General features: G+C 38.6%; 1 protein-coding gene across 10 annotated transcripts in view; it reads right to left on the bottom strand.

The window, feature by feature from the left end:
- LOC144694418 (pleckstrin homology domain-containing family A member 1-like) overlaps window positions 1-22,607 on the bottom strand; it is a 74,767-nt gene that overhangs the window by 32,914 nt on the left and 19,246 nt on the right. For 9 of the 10 annotated variants that reach the window (XR_013579748.1, XR_013579747.1, XM_078564791.1 and 6 more), the window contains exons 2-5: window positions 11,065-11,225; window positions 10,317-10,373; window positions 8,317-8,362; window positions 1,165-1,262 (exon numbers count right to left, since the gene is read on the bottom strand). Coding sequence is in view for 8 of the 10 variants with exons in the window: in XM_078564791.1 (XP_078420917.1) it covers window positions 1,165-1,262; window positions 8,317-8,362; window positions 10,317-10,373; window positions 11,065-11,205 (342 nt within the window). In the remaining 2 variants the exon portion in view is untranslated. Of the gene's footprint in view, window positions 1-1,164; window positions 1,263-8,316; window positions 8,363-10,316; window positions 10,374-11,064; window positions 11,226-22,607 lie in introns of those variants that run through there. The other variant, XM_078564797.1, reaches the window with a different exon arrangement.

The following is a 22,607-nucleotide window of genomic DNA, read 5'->3' as shown; positions in this document are numbered from 1 at the left end:
CAAACTAAGTAGTAAGACAATAATGTTCTAACTTGCCCAACCCTTTCGAAATGCCAAAGATAGGTATTTCCTAAAGGTAAACACTGAATTGAACTGGAAAGCCAAAATGCTATGCATCTGACCATTCCAGTTTGTTTGCAAAAACTGAAAATTGTTCAATTTACGTTTCTGAGCAGCAACATAATTGACATCATCTGAATGTCCTAGCTGAGAACAGGACCTGACTGAAGGTTTTTTAACTCAAGGATAAAATTGGAATTGTTTTCATTAAAAAAACACTGACAAATTCCCGAGAATACATTCTCTCTTCCCCATCACTCCCAGTTAAAGCTGGATATTATGAACTAACTTTTTTTTTCTAGACGTTATTTGCTCTTTAAATGCCTTGAACATTTTACTGATGACTTAAAAAACTAATTCTTCAAAACTCTATTGACTTGTTTTGTGGATTTTTTATTTGATCATCGGGTCAAAAAGCATTTTCTCATTTAATCATCCTATACAAGTATCAGGTTTAACATTGTCAGACACAAGAAAGATTTTTTGCTACTCTCCTGAACAATGCACCCTAACCTCAGAATAGCACTCACTGAGATGATTTCCATTCCTAGATTTTGGAAGGCAAATAAGATAAGCTGAAATCCTTCAGGCTTCCAATGATCTAAATTTACAGATCATAATGGTGAAACCATCTTTAAAAGTGTTTCAGGGTAGGTCTGAAATAGTACAACGCATGCCAGTTAACAATTATATTTATGTCGCTCAAAGGCAAAAATAATTATTTTTCTATCACAAATTTGTATTTTTAAACTATATTACCTCACCTTGACATGAATATTGCTGAAGCTGCAAAGGACATGTTTAAACAAATGAATCACCTAGTTAGTACTTAAATTGCATGCTACTGAGCTGTTATATGACGCCAAATTTAATGCCTCATGTATGCAGTAATTATTTTGTTAATTAAGAGAACACTCATGCAAACGATAGCAAGGACAAATAAAAAATACATTTTTAAAAAATATATTCTTAACACAATTGGAAATTACTTGAAATTCTAATGTAGCAATGAAAGAAAAGAACTGAGGTTAAAACAGAATATGTAGACACCAGTTTATATTTGTTCCTCACTGCATCACAAACACCTGAATGAGCTTTACTTACTGTGATCTTGGTAGCTTTGTTCAGTATATTGACCCACTCAACCAAGTCCTGCTGATCATTTGCTTGCAGGAAGTATTTTCTCATTCCTGCGTTAATGACTGTTAAGACACAAGTCAGGATCATGATTTTAGACCCATTAATAAAGCACCACAATTATTAAAACGTTAACTACTGACCAAATGCATTTCTTTTTAAAAAACACAATTTTTTTTGTCTCGGAGAGTAATATCCAATGAGTATCCATCTATCTGCAAGCACGTATTTTTAAAAAAATTGCTCAAGGAAATGTGCGCTTTGGACTTGATAGACGTGTGACCAAGTTAGACATAATTCAGAGACTGATATTACCATATAGGCCATTCTCTTACGCAATCACAGTAAATAGCTCCATTACATAATGAAGAGATCTTGGTAAGCTCTGAACAGAACATTTTAGGTCATCTTACTGGATATCATCTTATCACTACAAGCTCCATGTCCTAGCTTCTGACTCCATCCCTCCCTTGGTAATTATTCAAAACTGAACCAGACCATTCACAACCTTGGTGTCCTCCTGGACCCCAAGATAAGGCTACAACCATATATCTGCACCATCACTAAAAACTTCATATTACCTGATTCTGCTCCTGCATCACTTCACTTGCTGACGGAGCTCTTATGCATGCCTTTATCTTTAAACTTGCTATTCCAACATACTCATTGTTCATGAGTCTCAAAGTTAGCATGCAGGTGCAAACAATTACGAAGGCAAGCAGTACATTGGCCTTCATCATGAGGGGATTTGAGTACAGGAACAAGGGTGTCTTGCTGCTGTTAAATAGAGCCTTGGTGAGGCCTAACCTGGAGGAGTATCATGCACAGTTTTGGTCCCCTTATCTAAGGAAGGATATAGTAGATAGAGTGCAACAGAGGTTCACCAGATTAGTCCCTGGGACGGCAGGATTGTCTAGAGGAGAGATTGAGGAGACTAGGTCTGTCGTCCCTAGAGTTTTGAAGAATGAGGAGTGACCTAATAATTAGTCTTACATGGCACGACCGGCTGGATGTAGATGTTTCCTCTGGCTGGTGAGTCTAAAACCTGGGGGCATAATTTTAGGATAAGGGGCAGGCCACTCAAGACTGAGACGAGGAGGAATTTCTTCACTCGGAGGATAGTGAATCTTTGAAATTCTGTACTCAGAGAGCTGAGCATGTTCAAAACAGAAATCGATAGATTTCTGGGGACTAATGACATCAAGAGATATGGAGATAGTGTGGGAAGTGGCATCGAGGTAGATGATCAGCCATGATCTACTTGAATGGTGGAGGAGACTAAATGGGCTGAATGGCTTACTCATGTTCCTATGTTCCTCCTGTCCAGCCTCCCACTTTGTTCTTTATCTAAACTTGGTCATCCAAAACTTTGCTGCCCAAGTTATGACTCAAACTATGTTCCATTTACCAGTCACTCCAATGGTCTCTGACCTGCAATGCCTCAGTTTTAAAAATTTTCATCCTTGTTTTCAAATCCTTTCAAAGCTATGCCCCTCCCTATCTCCAATCTCCTTAGGCCCACAATCCTCAAAGATATCTCCATTCATCTAATACTGGCTTCGAGTATACAATTTTAGTTGCTCCACCACTGGTAGTCATGTCTTCATCTGCCTAGCCCAAAGCTCTGGAATTCCCTCCCTAAGCTCCTCTACCTCTGTCATACAAGATTCTGGAGTGGCTTGACAAGGTGGACATTGAGTTGCTTCCCCTGGCTGAAGAATCTAGAACACAGAGGCACATGCACTCAAGATAAGGGTCAAATCATTAAGGTTGATCATTTAGGACTGAGATGAAGAGAAATTTCTTCATTTGGAGGGTTGTGAATCTGAAATTGTCTACCCCAAAGTGTTGTGGATTCATCATTGAGTATGTTAAAGGCTGGAATAGATTTTTGATTTCTCAGGAATCAAAGCAGACAGGAAAATGGAGCTCAGGCAGATGATCAGCCGCGATCAAACTACAAAGCGCAGCAAGCTCCAGAGGCCGAATGATCATTTCCTACTTTTTCACATATTATATTCTTATATTCCTCCTTTAAGACATTCCTTAATACTTACCTCTCCGATCAAGTTTTCAAGCCATCTTCCCAAATAACTCATCCTACATCTTCCTCTTATGTAGTTCAGTGTCAAACTTTGTAACACTCCTGTGAAGCATCTTGATATTTTTTACATTTAAGGTGCTATTTAAACACAAGTTATTGTTATTGAGAGCCCATCATTGCAGTTCCCTCAATGACTGAGATAAGCCAATACAACATGTGATGTGTTGAGGTATAAAATGCAAGGAGGACCCAAACATGTTTCATCTCTGGTCTTTTTGAGCTAATGGATCTCAACTAGGATATGGGGAGAAAAATGTGACCTCAAAATCCCCTGGAAACGGAGAGCAAGTGGGAAAGAGAACTATGCGCTGCAGCCAGAATTCCTGTTCCTGATTGCTGTCTGAGAACTTATGTTAAATGTGCGTTTCTGTCAGGCTTGTCTCTGTGAATTGTTTATAACCAAAAAGGAACCATCGTGCATCATCTGCCAATTAGATATGTACATTTAATTTTACCATCCTTCATAAAAAATTGCAAATACATTTGCAACCCACCTGCTTACAACTTTAGTGTTCTGACATCAATGTTAACCTTAAAACTGCAAGTAGAATGATTCATATGGAATCATGGAGTCCAAGACTTTCCACATAAAGTACCTCGTAAACATGAGGCATATGTATGCAGTCACAAATCATATTAGAAACGTTTAGTGATTCTCTGGCAATTTCTGACCTATATGCACTTTTCCACATATAATAATCCTCCAAAATGTTGAAAGCAAATCACTTGACATCATAAACCTTTCCTGACAATTCTGTACATACATGGAGTGGCTGGCAATAATAGACTAGGAGAATTTAGGATTGACATTGGAGATTGATGATGTCCTGGCAATTATGCAAGAGCGAGTAATGTTTTTATTATTAAGTACTTCTAACTCAGACAATGCTGCAAAATAATTTTTGAATGTTAACCTGGAATCCAGTTAGATGTTGGGAGATTTCTTGATGCAAAAAATGATTATAAAACTTGACTTAATTAGTTCTTCCTAGATTCATTCTGTGGTACTTGACATACACATTGGAAGGCTGTTTATATCAATTCCACCAAGAGAAAATAAAACATTCTGAATATTTTAACAACTGAAGATTCCCACTCAGGAGTTAGTCATTATTACAGATTGAGCCATCTAATTGAACTCCTATAATTGCAGGCAAAACATGACACTTGCACAATTTATAGGGCTTCTGGTACATCAATGAATCATCACTGTTCAATGCAGCAATAGATCTCGTGACAGCTAGTCATTTCTGCTCCCCTACCCACTATCAACCCATTGCTTGTCTACATTCTGTCCTTGAATGCTACCATACACATCCTGAGGAGTTTCATCCTCCACACCAAAATATGCACCATTTACATCTACACACATACATACACTTACATAGGTTGTAGATATATATCTCATACAGATCATACTGCTACACTAACATATTGCATCTCTGAGCAGCCCACTGCAGGCTTGTTTTTGCGATCCTCCAAATGTGCCTGAGCTCAAATTATCAGTATGGCCAGCAGACAACTTAAACGTTTGCAAGACTTACTAAGGGTTGCTCTTGCACATCGTAGTCATCAGTTTCAGATCATCATCATTGGTGGCATGGGAGTTAGTTAGCAATGATTTGGCCAAAAATAAGATTAAGTGGAAAATCTGAAACCCTTTGCTATCAGAAGAATACTTCCAAAACTTAGTTTAGCAAAATACAAACTATTTATTGGACACCAACATTGCCTTTATGACTTAGTTGTTTACTCATACCAGATACTCTACTCAAGCACAGGTCAGATCCTCATAACACACCATAATGCACACAAGGTTTCACATGGCCGGGGACATGAATTTCATCCCAAAATATTTTTAACTTGTTCAATTTCAAGAATCAGAACATCCAAAAAATTTGCATTTATCAATATTAATAACTAATTGCTCAGAATGAGTTTTATTTCTATAATCACTATTTGCAAAGTTTAAACTGCATGTTAATTACACTATATAAATTTCTCCAAATTTCCTAGTAATTTCAGTTCAAGTTTCAGAAAAAAAAACATCTTTCTTCAAAGTGTCAGCTGTTTGAAAGGAGTGACAGATTAGAAAAGGTATTCCTAAATTTCACAGTTTCAAGTCAGTGGCTAAAAGTTCCAAAATTATGAAATACTGATCAAATTTGATGCTTTTCTATTGTAGAGTGAAGATTAACAATATAACATCCAATGGGCATTTCTGCTTCAGAAAAAGTAGACTGCACAGCTTCATGCTGTACAGGGGAGGCAATGGCATGGTGGTATAGTTGCTGGGCTAGCAATCCAGAGACCCAGAGTAATGCTCTGGGGGCCCGGGTTCGAATCCCACCATGGCAGATGGTGAAATTTGAACTCAAAGATGACTGTAAAAACCTATCTGGTGTCCTTACCTGGTCTGGTCCTACATGTGACTCCAGACCCACAGCAATGGCCTAGCAAGACACTCAGTTGTCACCACCACCTTCTCAAGTGCAACTAAGGATGGGCAATAAATGTTGGCCCAGCCAGCGAAGCCCACATCCCAGGAATGAATAAAAAGGTAGCTATGAGTTTCCATAACAAGACAACAGTGTAACATTTTACCATTGTAATTTTGCTAATTACATACTTTATTTACTGGTAGCTTACAGCTATATTTATAGCTCTTAGAACTCCAATGTTCATTATAATTTCCAGAGCTAGAAGAATGAGATGCTAAATTTTTCAAGTGCACTTAGTTCCCGCAAGCATACTGAAATAATGTCCTTATGTCACACCTCATATCATCATTGCAATTGGGTCAGTCAGGTTTCCATATTGGCTACAAGTAGCCAATAATAAGACAAAAAATGCAAGAAAAATGGAGGGGAATTATTAAGAAATTTGAATGAATGCTTGGTAAATCAAGGCTTGAATATTTGAAAGGCAAGATTCCAATTTCTAAAAGAAAATGCATATAAGCTGATTGAACATCCAGAACAGATGTGCGTTAGTTACTATTCTGAAATGCAACTTTTGGCTGAAAGGGTTGTAGATAGAAAATGAAACATTTCTGTTTAATCTAAATGCCGTTTTCTTTCTGTCATAGCTCGATCTTAGAAAAATACGTCCTAGTTTATTTTAATATAATAGTTATAGAATTCTTCTTCCTTTGGCCTACAAAATAGAGACCATGCCACTGAACCCAAATTCAAGCATATTATAGGATTCATTTGTGCTAAGAACATGAGGTTTTATAAGGTGCTTATATTTTAATTGTCTTTTTTTAAATGCAAGAGCATGTGGCTTCCTGCTAGTTCTGCCTGGCAATAAGCCAATGTGGCCTGATGACTGTGTGGACAGGAGCCATGGTGAAGTGGTACTGAAATGTACCTGCCAGGTTCAACACCTGAAAACAAATGACAGAGTAGTGGGCTTTACCATAGTCATGGATAGATGTACAGACACTCAGGCAGCCTGTTTGAAAAACAGCCTAGAGAGAGAGCGAAAGAAGGTTCAGGAATGCTAAGGTTGAGGGAAATCACTTTGGACATGAGTGAAACAGGGACAATTGAGCCCATTGGAAGCTGGGAATGACTTTGGACTGATTTCTGGAAAGACTATTATTGTGCAGAGAGTAAGGCATAATGTATAAACATGGTGCGAGGTTGCCAGTCATAATAAGAAACTAATAAGAGATAACTTTTTTGTAGTTTAGAGTTTTAGTTGCCTTCTAAATAATGTTGATTTTAGTTTGTTACATTAAAAGTCTTGAAATTTTAAATCCTGTCACGAGATTCCTTTAAGTCAGTCACTGGGAATTCAATATCTTTTGAAAAGTTATCGGTCTCAAGGGTGATCGTAACATTTGAATATGTTTTATTGGCAGCTCTTTGCATTTGATGCTATTTAAATTAGTTTGGTCCTCGGCATTTTTTGCAAAGTCTCAGCCAGTCAAATCAGGGAGCCCATATGAAACTTTCCAGAGTCAGGCCAGGCCAGAAAGTTCCAGGAGCCTGAGAGAGAAAAAAAACTTCAAGATGAATGTACATTATAGTTTAGGAAAATAGTGACAAAGATATAGTTTTCTACTTCCTCAAGGAGATTGTGTTTCTGCTGCTACCCACGTTTTCCAATTTCACTTAAGTCATTGTCTAATGGAGTCAAGGACATGATTTTTTTTAAAAAGCTGAAATACAGTGAAGAATGCTTTGTTGGAACCCTGACCATACTACAACTTCCTGAAAACTTGGGCAAGTAAAAGCTTTCTCTGAAGTGGTTTGAGGCACTGAACCAGAACAATTATATAGTGTAAAAATCCACAAAGTCTAACAGCGGTCCCTGAGTCTCATGGTAAATCCACCCCCCCAGCTTTATCTTAGTTTGTCTGTATGGCTGCCATAACTGTTATCTTAGTTTCCAATTTGTCAGCTCCACATTCCCATATACACATACAAACTCAAAAACTTGGGATATTTGTGAAAAATGAGCAAGTCAAAATCAATTCGAATTTGTGCGTTTTTGTGTGCCACTACGATTCAATCCACTGTTTCCATAAAAAACATAAATTTGTCACTTTGCACATTTACAAGGCATTATATGGAGGAACCATAAGTGATACCACTAGAGGTCACCAAGGGCAATTAAAACAAAAAACATCACTTAAGAAGAAAAAAAACAATCTGGTCACTGTCACATAGCTATTTCTCAGACCTTGCTGTGTCCAAGTTGGCTTCCCTGTTTCCTACAACACTACAGCGACTTCACTGCCAAAGTACTTTGCTGGCTGTAAAGTGCTTTGGGATATCCTGAGGTCATGAAAATATAAGTTTTCTTTTAACACTGACTATGCTTGGAAGGTATGGGATGTCTTGATGCTGTGATAAGGTGTTACACTTAGTACATTTTTTTCATTCAATGTTTCAGGGGTGTTATATAACACAGTAAATACACCTACCTAGAGCATAATGAAATAATTCGTGGCACCAATTAATAATCATTTAAGCCAAATAAAATCAGTTTTGGAAGAGACTTACCAAAACAGTACTCTGCTTTTGGTCGTTGCTTTGTTGCATCACTGACCTAGTAAATCACAAGTAGTAAGTCAACATACATGTGAAATGTTACACATTCTACTTTCCATAAATTTAGTTTTAAATAGGCACCATCAGATACTAATCAAATGCAGGGAAATAAATTTGGATAGTAAGTGCCCTCAGAATGAGTATCTAGAACAACATAACACTATGTCAAAATTAATCTGTTTAAACTCAGAAAACAACTTTATAATATAATCATGTGCTTCTTTCCTGCTGCACTGATTCCAGATATGATTGTTATTACAATTGGACACTGATAGATATTGATAATTAGAAATTAGAAGGAAAATTAGGACTATGCAAAAATGAACTTCATTAGACAAAGTATATAGATATCTTTCTCTAACTTTTTTTTGACTCAGTTGGTAGTATGCTTGTATCTGAGATAGAAAACTGTGGTTTCAAGGCCCACTGAGACTTCGGAACATAAAAGCAGGCTTGACACTGGTGCAGAACCGAAGAATTGCTACACTGGCAAAGGCACCACCTTTCAACCCCAGTCCCATCTACTTGCTTAGGCAGTCATAAAAAATCCAAAGTTTGAAAAAGAGGAGGGACTTCTAGAGTTCTAACCAAAATCCCTGTCTCAACCAAAACAAAAACACATTATGTTGTCATTCATTCATGTGTTGTTTGCGACATTTTGATGTGTGTAATTTGGCTGCCACAAGAGAACAAAGATGAATTAAAATAAATCAGAATGGAAAGTCACTAAAAACACTTGCTCAACAAGCAACAGTGGCATTCACAGAATGGCAAGTCACAAAATGGCACAGAAGTCAGATAAGAAGGCAGGCAGAAAGGAAGCACCTAAATTGGAGTTCATTAAGAATTGGAGAAATGAATCAATGCTATTCTAAACATATAAAAATGTTAGAATTTTAAGGTAAATGAATAAATGTAAATAATCAGTTGTAGAAATGACTTACTAAATAAAAGGTTAGCATACAAAGTTGATTTCAATTATTCACTTGAATACGCCACACTGATATCCAATAGGAAATTCTGAGTTTCATTCTAATTCTAGTTGAAGTGCACAGATCTTTAAAGGTATACGAGTAATGCCATAAAGCTGAATTCATAGGTCAATACACTACAAGATGAGGCACATACTATTTTGTCCTCGTACAGGATCTTGATCAGGCCTCACGTCAAATACTGTGCCCAGCTCAGTGTCCAGATATGGTGTGTGGTATTGAGGTTTTGAAAAGGGTGCAAAGGATGGCCTCCAGACTAATTACCAGTATCTAAGTATCTTAGGTTATCAAGGTAGGCTAAGAGTTGGGACTCTGCACTTTAGAGAAGCATAAACTGAGGACTAATCTGATTGAGGTCTATAAGATCATGAAGGAACACGTTGAGTGGGATTTTCCACCCCCGCCCACCATGATCTTCCGGTCCTGCCGCAAGTCAATGAACTTCTGGCTGGGGCACCGCCTCACCTGCAGCAGGTCCCGCCCGCGATGGGGCCGAAAAATCCCAGCCATTGTGTTCCAGATGACAATTTGTTCCAATTGAATAGGGCAGGGAGGATCAGGGATCAGAATTTTATGCCGGATGTAGGCTAGATGTCAGGAGGTGGTTCTTTCCAGAGAGACAGTTGGATGGCTCTTTGTGAATGTTCATAAACCTTGGTCAATACCGTCTTCAAAAACACTTTTCTGAAGCAATTTCTTATTTTAAGGCTGGGTTACATCACAAAGTAGATTAAAATCTGTGGGTTTGTACCTAGCCAGAGAATACTTTTGCAGAGTTATACAACAATCACTGATACCAAAGTACTTCATTGATATATACTTCATTGACACACGTAATGCAACCTTGAGTTACCTGTCACGTACCCTGATTTCGTCTCCATTTTTTCTGCATTGTGAAATGCTACCATTTTGATTTTTCCATTTATTAGGGCAAACAAATCCCATCAAACCAATAATTACCTTCGAAATGTATGTAAGCTTAAGTGCCCCAACGTGTGATGCTCCTGACGGCAGATTCTAAAAATTAAGCAAATAAAGATGCAACAGTAAAAATGAGAGTAGCTGCAACACTAGCCTTCAGATAATACCTTTATCTGGTATTAAAAAGAGGTCTACTGCATCCAGTTATTAAACCCTTTTCTAACAAGATTTCCTTAAATCAGCTACTAATGTATGATCTACTCGAAATCAAATTAATGAAGTAAATCAGCATTTTCCAATACACAAGCTAATGTGAATAGAGACCATACCATTTTTAAATCACTGATCAACAAATAAATATAATGTTCTCATTACATTTCATGACATGAAACAAACTAAGATAGGTTTATGCAAGAATTTAAAAATGGTGTCAAGCCTCATTAAATTATGAATTGTGCATGAGTAAAGTGTTCTTCGCCATTATTGAAAAACATACTTTGATAAAATCTGCACAGAATGACAGCCGAGTTTACATAAATAGCTTTGTTTCTAGTGCTAAACAATTGTTATCTTTAGGTTCACGAATCAGTAATGAATTGTTAATGCATACTCACTCATCATTAAAATATAATCCAGAATAGTACCATATCAGCCATTTACATTATATTTTACTCAATTTTAATATCCAGCGCAGAACCACTTCCAATATAAAACTGCTGCAAGTTACACGGTATGGTAACCATAGGACTTTAACGGAGTTGCTAATAATGCAAGATCAAACACTGACCTGTGGATTGTCCATATACCATAGCAAACTGTCTGCCCGAGTGTCCAGTATAAAGTATCGACGCAGAAATTTTCCACTGTTTTCATTTTCTTCAATGTCGAGGAATCCACAAATGCGATTCTGTCGATCCACATAAGGCATTTCTGATGCTCCACATCACACTGCAAGAGAAATAAATTTGTCTCAACTAATGTCTCACATAAACTGGCATAATTTGGAATTCAAAATGACTTTGTTTTTCCCTTTAGTAAAATATTATGACCTCAAATGTAAATGTCTCAGTTGTGGAGTCCAGCACTGAATTTCTCAAAAGTTGAGCAATGCAATTCTCAGTGTGCAATGCATTTATTAGACTAATTTTTTTTTTTATTCGTTCATGGGATGTGGGCACTGGCTAATTGCCTATCCCCAGCTGCCCTTGTTCAGAGGGCATTTTTTAAAAGAGTCAACCACATTGTTGTGGGCCAGACCAGGTAAGGACGGCAGATTTCCCTCCCTAAAGAGACATTAGTGAACCAGATGGGTTTTTACAACAATCGACAGCGGTTTCATGATCGTCATCAGACTTTTAATTCCAGATTTTTATCGAATTCAAATTTCAGCCCGGGGATTCGAACCCGGGTCCCCAGGGCATTAACCTGGGTCTCTGGAATACCAGTCCAGTGACAATACCACTACGCCACCACCTCCCCTTGGAACTACTATGAAAGCACATTTGCAATAAAACGATAGAGCTGGCATAAAACCATATGATTGACTCTTTTGGTATAGATATTTAATATTTACATATGCAAGAACATGAATGAGTTTACAATCCCACCATAAAGCACGCACTGAAAGATTTCTTTTCTCCGAGTTAGCCAAGTTCTGAGGGGGTGACATAGTACTTACAGCACAGAAACATGCCACTGCTGGTGTTTATACTTCACAAAAACATTTCCTGCCTTACTTCATCTCACCCTATTAAACTTTCATTCTGTCCATTTCTCCCTCTTGATTTAATCTAGCTTCTTTTCATGAGAAAGGGGACACACACATATTAAGAAAACTAAAGGTGAACAGCACCCCTATCTAATCTTTGCACTATGTCTTTTGTGAATTCTGTACCCTCGATTGAGGGGTCAAGTGAGCTAATATTTCTCTGCACTACCGGTTGGACAGTTCAGGGGAGCGCAAAGAAAACTTTTTCTCTCCATTATTCCCCCTCCTCACATGCCCAGAGAAGCACTAGGGCTTCGGCTCAGCAATTCCTCATATCAAATAGCATAACTTTGGGAGCTTAAATAGAATTATAAGTAAAACCACGGCCCACCATTCCAAAAACACCACATTGGTGCTCCAACAGATGAACATTCATATTTTCCCATTCCACCAGCCTGAAGAAAGAAATCACCAAAGGGCACGGTTATGCCTTAATGCAAGGCAAAGGAAACTCCTGGTCCTCAATATTGATGTTACTGTAGTGGTATATAAATTCAGGCAAAATATTAAAGTGAATGTGTACAAGATCCTGCAAATGATCTTGTACAGATAATTTTAATAGCTTAAGATGACAACTTTTACAGTGCATCATAAGCTTTTCAAAACTGTAATTCAGCACTTAAAATCATCTAACATGAATGTCATTGCCAAATGTTATAAAAATTAAGTTTTGAGCTATATGTAGTAGAAGGTTAAAATATTTCAAGTAAATAATGCCAACTCAGTAGAATCCAAGAAATATTTGTACTGCACCACCCTTCCACCAGTCACATTCAGAAAATCTGCTCAATTCTGGTCATGGTTAGTGTCTTGAAGTCACCAAGGTTCCAGTACAGGGTCCCAGAGAGTTTGTGCATCAATACTGGATTTTAATCTTGCTCACCAAGTAAAACTTGATGGACTGAATCTTGTTTCACATGCCTGACTACCAATTCATTTTTCATTTCAACCTTGCTTAATGACAAAGAATGCTTGCTATAGGTTACCAACATGCATTGTAAATTACTACATTCAGAGATTCAAACTCAAAAACCTAAGTCTCACTATATACAAGGCCAAACAGTAAACATATTTTATTCCAGATGCCATGTATCAACTAAAAATGGGAACAATTTTGTTTTTACATGCATTCTATAAAAAAATTCTTATCTGAAAATTCTTCATCTGGTCAGTACTGCTTGGTCTAGTTTGCATTTTGAGATTGGGGGAGGAGAGAGAAGCTGTATGCACTGTACTTTATACTAGTATAAAAAATGCATCCACATAAAATTATCAAATCACACTCCTGGTTTTGCAGGTTGTAGAACCTGGCACTAATCCAAGTTATACAACAGATGGTAATGTGCTACATATATAAAATACTTAAAGCAATCATTTCCTGAAGTACAATGTTTCTACTGAGATTGGATTCTGCACATGCAGGAACGGTTCAGTCGCATTAAATTCAGGCTAATCGTGTTATTGAAAGAAAAAGCTATTCTAGTTGCTGTATTCACAACTGCTTTGAGAAAAGCTGAAACATCCAAATGTTTCTATTAGGTGTACAATGATATTCAGCTAAACCTATTTTACAGAAGGATTAATGGAAACACCATTATAACAAATGCACAATTTTCCAGCAAAGATTAATGTACAAAGCATCAAATTTCCTTTGTAAATTTTAAAAACTTGTGTGTTTTACCATTTAAAAAGTTCTGTAAATTACCAGCTCTGGTTATTTATAGACCCATATTCCCTTACAAAATCAAACTGCAAGCTTGAGGTTTTGTGTGAAAGCCTTCCGAACGCTCCAAGGGTTAACCAGGGCCTTACTTATTTAAACTTTACGGGAATTCTGTGACTAATTTTAAGCCAACTAGAATAGTTTCCAGTAATAATCACTGCTGACATTTTTTTTAAAATGTGGCATTGCTCTATACACATCGAAAGGAAATAATAAATTACTTTGTTAGTCAGTCATTCAGTGAGCTTTGAATACTAAATCTCCTCGTAAAGCATTCAAATAACCTATAAAAATGCAATTGCATGCCTGGAGAAATGATAAGGGCACTGAAACAAAAGTATGCCTCATTAAAGTAAAATATACAGCCCAGACCAACTAGTTTGTGTTAGCGTTTATACTTTGTTTGGTTCTCAAACTGGGGTCCACAGACACCTGGGGGTCCATTTTCTGGGGGGTCTGCGAAATAAGGTTCAGTCCACAACTAAAATGCCCAAGTAATGGGAGCCATTGGTAGCCGGGCTAATGAGTGGACGCTGGGGCAATGGGTCTCCCATGAGCCAGAGCAAAGCTAGGATGGTGTGGGTATGATGAGGAGGAGCAATATTGGTGATTGCAGATGCTGTGAACAGTGCTGGAAGTATTCAGGCTGAAAGTTCTGGTGCTGTGCTTCTGCAGTTTCAGTTTGCATCAAACACAAATCAGCGACAATCATCCCTCCCTTCCTCCCTGGAACTGCCAAATATTGCTGAGTGCGCACACAAGAACAAGCTGCTGGGCCACACATCAACCTCCACTATCACTGCTACTTCTCTTAAGAGCTCGGGTTTGACACGTGGGAGCTGATATCCCGTTGTTTCTAAACACTGTTGACAAAAGTTTTATTGATGAATTTCCCAAACCCCAGGACCAACGTTCTGTCTAAGCTGCATGGGTGCGTTACCGCACAGAACAAACAGGCAGCAGATAAGCAGCGGTCCCTTTAAGATACACACAAGAACAGCCGTGTGCCAATCTTCAAGGGGCCGCAAAGTGTGACAAATGGATTGCACAGTGACAGGAAATTAAAGGGAACACTGCCAACAAACACTCTTCTTTCACATTTGCACTGATAGTTTGACAGTGCTGTATTTTGTATTGCATCAAATCTTAGCCATTACTTTAATATTTCTGATCACAGTTCACTTTACTGGTATATCAATGGTACTACGGCCTGTTCTGCTTAGAATAGTAATTTAAGATTTTACATGTTCTTCCATGAAATATTTCAAAAGTCCTTTGTCAATAGATTTAAATCCATAATTAGAGTGGATAAACAGAAGAGGAGCTGGTGAAACTCCGGTAACCATCTGCTGAAAATTAAGTTCTAGGAACTGACATTTTGGAAATCTGTTCTTACAGAGTAACCAAAATTGGTAAAAGAAGCAATTAAAGTATTTCTACCTTTCCCAACAACATATGTTTATGAAACATCATTTTCTGCTATGGCAGCAATGAAGACAAAGTGCAGATCCTGTCTTGAAGTGGAGAATAATTTATGAGTGTCATCCTCAATCAAAAAAAAGGCGGACTCTAGTAAGAAGCAGGCACCTGGTTTATTAAAAAGCATTATTAAAACACACTTTACATGCAGCACTTGCTCATTTTGAGTATTATATAGTATTGAAACTTAGATGGGGGTCAGAGATCACTAACCCATTCAAAAAGGGATCCTTCAACCATCAGCTGTGGGTGGCTCAGCTGGGAGCACACTCACCTCTTGAGTCTAAGGTTCTGAGGTCAAATCTCACTCCAGGGCTTGAACACAAAAATCAAGGCTGAGCATCCACAGCTCTCTGGGGTAGAGAATTACCAATATACCTTCCAATTTGGTATTATCTGCAAATTTTGATCTAGTTACTTATTCCCTTGTCCAAACCATGAATGTAAATTATGGTCCCAGCACTGATCCTTGTGGTATACAGCCATTTTACCTTTCTCCAATCTGAATTACTAACCTTCACCCCTACTTTCTGCTTTCTATTTTTAGCCAATTTGCTGTACAGCCATTTTGCTCACCCAACTCCAAATGACCTAACCTTCATTCGTAAGCTTGCTGTGAGGTATTTTAAAGACAATTCTATCAGGTTAGTTAAGCATGACTTGGCCTTTTAGAATACATGCTGACTAATTTGTATTTTTATGTCTCTAAATGTTTTTCTATTGCTTCTTTTTATGCAGATTCCACATCGTAATAAATTATAGTTACAGTAAGTTGATAAGGGTTTCAACAAAGGGGCTTACCAGAAATGACAATTTTAAAATTGCACCACTTCACACAGCTGTTTCATACAATTGCATTATCAGAATGAACTATGTTTGAAGATGATGATAGGAGTTAAATCTGAATAATAATAAAAATTAAAACTCATGGCGATGAGAAGTTTACAAATCAAGTGACAATCCGTCAACCCAAATCAGAGTTCAAAATGTATCCAGAATGCTTGGGACTTACCTTCAATGTGGTAAAATTTCCCATGGTATTTCAAAAACAGAGTTTGACACTGAGCCACATAAGGAGAGATTGCATCAGGCCAAAATCTTGGTCGAAGAGGTAGGCTTTAAAACGGAGAGAGATAGCAAAAGGCGCAGAGGTTTAGGGATTCAATGCTTGACAGCAGATGGATTGGGGCTGATGACTAGGGTGAAGAAACTACTTTTTATTTTGTCTGAAGGTTATTAAGGACAAATAAATGATTGGAAATGGGGAAAGCATAACAAGAGATAGTCCAAGCATTACCCACAGGAGATCCTGGGATACAGGTTGCTTTACAAACACATTTCAAGGACCAAAACAAAGCTTTTTAATCAAAATACACTCCCATAGGCTCGCTAATGTAATTCCTTGATTGACATTTGAGGTGGCACACTAGAACACCACATGGAGAACTCCTGACAATTCTTCAGTTATTTGATAGTATTCATTCCCAAACTGGGAATGGGAGGAGTGAAAGAGTACCATCAGCTTCAATGAACTGGTTTGGGGAAACAGTATTCTGTGGCATGGAGGAGGAAAGAACATCTCAATGGAGGGTTGAGTGAGGGAGTATCGTTGTTCAATTTCCCACACCAGTTTCACGTTCCACATTGTGGGTTATCACCTACTCTAATCCATTCACTTACATATCTAGCTCATTTATTTCCCTGGTCACCAGTTCAACACAAATATTCTCTAACTTAATGTCATCTGTAAATGAGACCATTTGTCTTCTTGCTTCTGAAGCCATTAACACATGTTTAAAAAAATTAAAAAGTCCCAAAATCAACCCCTGGGGCACTCCATTCAGTACTCTCTTCTTTCTCTCCCCCCACCCCACCTCACCCTCCCACTCTACACTCAACAAGTAACCGTTGCTTCAACCAATTTCTTATCCATTGCCATGTTCTACCTTGACTTAAACTTTAGTAGCTTTAAAAGTTTTACCTAACAAAAGAACACTTAGTTAAATGACTGTTTTTACATGGATACAATTCTGGAAAAAGTTACAATTTAAACTGAACCAAGATACTGTAACATCTTCCACTTAGTAGGTGCAAGGTGGACACTAAAGATCTATATTTTTCTCTTGTAATTTGGAAGTGTCCAGTGCAAGCTGATTAAGCGCAATTCCAAATCCCCTTTCAAACTTTAAATGGGTCTTCATGCATGGGGTATGATGGAAGAGCATAGCTTCAAGATATAATGGTATGGGTGAGCCATGTGTGTTTTTCAACTGATACGGGTTCATTACAGTCAATGTTTTCACAACCATGGCCTAGATTTCCCCCTCCGCAGCAAAACTTCAACGCTTACCATTGACTGCCCAAAGAAATCCGTATATACCTTGTCCGTAGGGTGCAGTGAAAGCTTCCTCTTCTTCCAGCAGGGCTGATCGTTTGAACAAGAAGCAATGGAGGGGAAAAAGGGAAAATGTAGAGGAGCAGATATTGCAGGGGGAATCGTGAAAGTCATTTTTATTCATAATTGCCAACCATCTACTTATTTTGTGAATGATAACAGAAGCATTTGAGGGCTGAATCCCTGATTTCTGTCTGTGATGATCAGCCCTAACTTTTTGAACAGGAAATCCATGCAAGTTGAAGGCAAACAGGCAGTTTTTGAACTGATGGTCCCTGCCGCTTTAAGATTAGGAATGGCAGCACCATTGGTGTGGATGCCTCCAGAGCACATTCAGGCACATCGCAACTTCCAGATTAAGTGTAAATGAGACCCCTGCAAGTAGCGGTGCCATTGCCTTCCTCAATAGAGGCAAACTTGACAGCACTCACCACTATTGAGAAAGGAAAATCCAAGCCATCGTTCCTCCTCTCTTAGGGCTTTCTAAGATTCATTCAATGACGTAGTCCACCATATTTTACAGTTTTGTACAGTCTTCTTGACATTTGATACATCAACAAATACTCAGAATTTTTTTGAATCAAGATATTTCTGTCATGATACATGAGATTTAATAGCCTAAACCATTGAGATGTAGTCAGACTGACAGGTTCTGAACTTTTAATCATTTTTCCACATAAAGGCTCCAGATATGGGTTATATTTAAATACACTTAAAAGTGAAAGCTTGCTTTAGCGGGGTTCAAATTACATGATGGCAGGGTTGCTAAGTATGCATTAGATTTCAAATGGAGCATTTGAAACCAGAATCCTGCGGATGATAAGGATAATGATATTCTAGTGACCAGTCACACTCATTGTTGCTGCAACAATCTGTCATTTGAACTCAGCAGGGATCATTATCAAGTTAGGCTGCTCTACTTGGGCATCTGCTTTGACTAGCAGGCAAGGAGGGATGGCTTGTCCCAAAGAGAGATTTAGACAGGAAGGCGGCAATCTGCCACACTCCTTAGGTAGACAGCAAAACGTTGCAAAGAGAGAAGTGAGACACAAAATGCAAAGGGATTATGCTGTTTAAGAAAGGTAAGACACCAAAGCTGAATAGCATAACTTTAATTTCGAAACAAAATTTAAATATAAAGGTACACTCATTCATGCCTCTTTTACTTCTAGACTTGACTATTCCAATGTACTTCCTCGTAAATCAATGGTCTCCCACATTCTACTCTCCGTAAACTTGAGGTCATCCAAAACTCTGCTGCTGGTATCTTAACTCTCACCAAGTCTCGTTCATCCACCAACCCTGTGCTTGCTGACCAACAAAAGATCCCATTCAAACAAAGTCTTCATTTTAAAATTCTCATCCTGGTTTGCAAACCCCTCCCTGGCCCCGCCCCTCCCAATCTCTATAATCTCCTCCAGCCCAAACCCCTCAAATATCTGCCCTTATCTAATTCTGGCCTCTTAAACACACACAATTTTAATTCCTCCACCACTGATGACCATGTCTTCAGCTGCTTCTGCCCTAAACTCTGGAATTCCCTCCCTACACTTCTGTCTCTCTACCTCACTTTTCTCCTTTAAGACACTCCTTCAAACCTACCTCTTTGACTAGGCTTTTGGTCATCTGATCTAATATATTATGTGACTCTGTCATATTTGTTTATATTGCTCCTGTGAAGCACTTGAAATGCTTTATTACTTTAAAGGCATTATATCAAGAGAGCTGTTGTGCTGATTGAACTAAGTGACTCCCATTATACCTAATGTGTTGTGTTTCCCCTTGTAAAATAAGGAAACTTACAATTCAAACCAAACTCTGCTTCATCTTTTAATTCAGTCCACCTTAGGAAGCACTGACAATTGTGATATGTGGTTCAGTTGAAATACGGTACTATTATTCCCCCCAAGTTATGAATTTCATATGGCAACCCTTTTATCCCAGAAACCAATCTAATGAACAGGCATGCTACAAATTACCTAGTGAGCAAGGAGACACATTCTCAGACACTGGGACTGGGGACTCCTCCAGTGAATCTGAAACTCTGAACTGGAGAAACATGTCTCCTGAGAAAAGTGCATCTCAGGCTAAAAAATGTATTGTGCTCAAAAGATTCGCGAAGTTGGTCTTCCAAATCAACATTTGATGCTTTTACTGGGTTAACACACAGCTAATCCTTCAGGCTACTTTGGATAAATAGTCATTTGGTGGTGCAAAACTTGAGTGTTGCTGATCAAAAGGATCATGTCAAGGCTTTTCATCTTGTATTATCAGGACACTTCACAAGGATACCAATATAAGGGAAAAACAACAATTTATACTGTATGTGAAGAGAGTGCTGATTAGTTGGCAAGTGAACTCTGATTGGTAGAGGTATTGCCATGGAGAATGCACCAGTGATGGTGACTGACAGTTAACAGCCAAGCATTGCTTGAAATTTAAACCAGGCAATTTGATGCTGATTGGTCAAGTCATTGTCCTGAGCAATGAGTCAGCAAATGGCTGTCACTTAATTTGTTTAGCTGAAACAGGCGCAATGTGTGTACATGTTCTTTCTGTCTGAAAAGAATAGGGCCCTGTGTATTAATATATGTAGCCTGCAGTACACACAAATGTGCCAAACTGTGAGCCACGACTGAATCTTAAATTGGTTGTCAGCCTAATTCTTAGCACAATGAGGATTATTTAGCAAATGTCATCCAAATCACATTTAATGTTGGACACTGTTTTGAGTTTTGCAAGCACGGGCTGGTTGGGTACGGTCTGTATCTTGCCCACTATGAACAGCAGCTGGGAGACACTGTTTGATACAATCCACCAGTCTTTGGGGCATATGGCCTACTTACGTAGCATCAAACTGGCACTTAAATTCATATACCACATTACTCATCTGTGTGATAGACAGAACGTCTTTTTGGTTTGACAACAGCATCCTGTTTGTGGCGAATACCACTCGTGTTGCTACTACATAGCAGCAGCATGAAACAGCTAGCTTCACCTGTTGCTCAAATTTTTGAGATGCCATGCCCTTCCAGGGTAATTTGAGGTAGACTGGGAACTTTTTAGGGGCTGAAGTGGCAGCATTAGGCCATTTCATGAGTTTGTGTGATACACAGCGTGAAATGATCTGATCAGGGTACCATTATCCTGCAGGATGCCTTTGATGCGACCTACTTCAGCATCAAGCTTACATGGTGAGCAAATGGCTTGGGCTCTATTTACAAGGTTGCCGATAAGACCAATCTTATAGCGTGTGGAACTGTAAGGATCCCAACACATGTATTGACCAGTGAAGGCAGGCTTGCAATAGACTGTGGTAGAGAAACTCCTGGCGGATTTCTCAACTAGTACGACAAGGAAGGGGAGTTCATTTGACTGCTCCATTTCAAAGGTGAATTTAAGCACAGGATGGAGCCGATTAAGGCATGTAAGGAAATTAATACAAGCACTTCAGATTTAAATATAGCAAACAAATCATCCACATATCGGAAATATGCAAGGGGTAGGAGGTTCGGTGTCATTCCATCGAAGACACGTTTCTCATGGAACCCAACAAAGATGTTTGCAAGAGCTGGGCCTAGAGGGGATCCCGTGGCAACACTATCTATTTCAGTGTACTTGCTGTCATTAAAACTGAACTCATGAACTTGGCAACTTGCACAATTGAGTTCAATGAATACTGATTTGCGCAATGGTGGCGGTCTCGAACACCATGAAATAGTACTGCCGCACAAATTATGTATGGCTTCCTTAAGTGGAACATTGATGAATAGGTTAGCAATGTCAAATGAGCACATAAACACAGCATTGCTATCAATATGCAAGTCCTGTATGGTCTTCGCAAATGTGAAGGTGATTCCATGATTGGACAACATTTGCAGAATAATCCTCAGTGTGCTAATAATTACGCGGACAAGCAACTTAAGATTGTCAGTCAGGCTCGCAGCGTGGCGTATTTGCATGTACTGCTTGGCAGTTAACTGTCAGCCACCATCACTGGTGCCTTCTCCAAGGCAACGCCTCTCCTAGAGTGCACTTGCCAACCAATCAGCACTCTCTTCACATACAGCATAAATTGTTGTTTTCTCATTATACTGGTGTTCTTGCAAAGTGGCCTGATGAGTGCAAGACAAAATGCTTTGACACATCTCTTTTTTCAGCATTACTTTTGATAATCAATACCAATATTTATCTAGCAGGGTGGCCCCAGACATAGCACTTCATATCTTTACCTTCCCTTTCTATACATCATAGAATAAGTATTTTTTTAAAGCTTTTTTTAAGCCCATCTAGGGCATCAATCTCATTTACATGAAAATCTTAGAATCATCACCAGCAACACTGTCCATGCCTTTGTTGGTAAAGGCATGAAGTAACCATTTAATATATTAGCTTTTACGTTCCTCGGTTTTAGTTCCACTGTTTTTAAAAGTCTTACTTAACTATTGTCACAAGTGCAAGGTTTTATAAGATGGTTATTTTTTAAATGGTCTCTTTAATTTAAGGTAAAATGGAATAACGAAGAGTCATGTGCTCTGCCCAATAACATGCCTGTGTAATTTGTTACCATGGAGACCGAGGGGACCCAGGTTGAGTGAAATGCAAATACCTAAGACCTGAAAACAAAGACAGAAGCAGATGTTCTTAATATTGCAGACTTTTTTGTGGCTACTTTAAAGGGAAAGAAAAAGGGGTTTTGGGGGGGGGAAAACGGTGGTGTCTGGGAAAAAGAGACAGAGACAACAGTTGCTGCAAGCAGCAGGGAAAAGGCTGTCCTGTGATAGCCATCAGTGGAATGCTGATGGCATCTGGTCCTCTGGTCGAGGAGAGGAACTTGGCAAGAATTTAAGCACTCAAAGATTTATCCTGCAGTGGCCGGGGGAAAGAATCATCAGGGTGAGCGGTGTTGATGGAGGTCATTTTGGGATTTCTTGGAAGGAAATGGTTTTCGACAGACGCTGGATA

This window comes from Cetorhinus maximus, chromosome 20 (assembly GCF_964194155.1).
Source record: "Cetorhinus maximus chromosome 20, sCetMax3.hap1.1, whole genome shotgun sequence".
Lineage (NCBI taxonomy): Eukaryota > Metazoa > Chordata > Chondrichthyes > Lamniformes > Cetorhinidae > Cetorhinus > Cetorhinus maximus.
The sequence above is the reverse complement of the archived record's forward strand: the minus strand, read 5'-3'. Positions and strand labels throughout refer to the sequence as shown.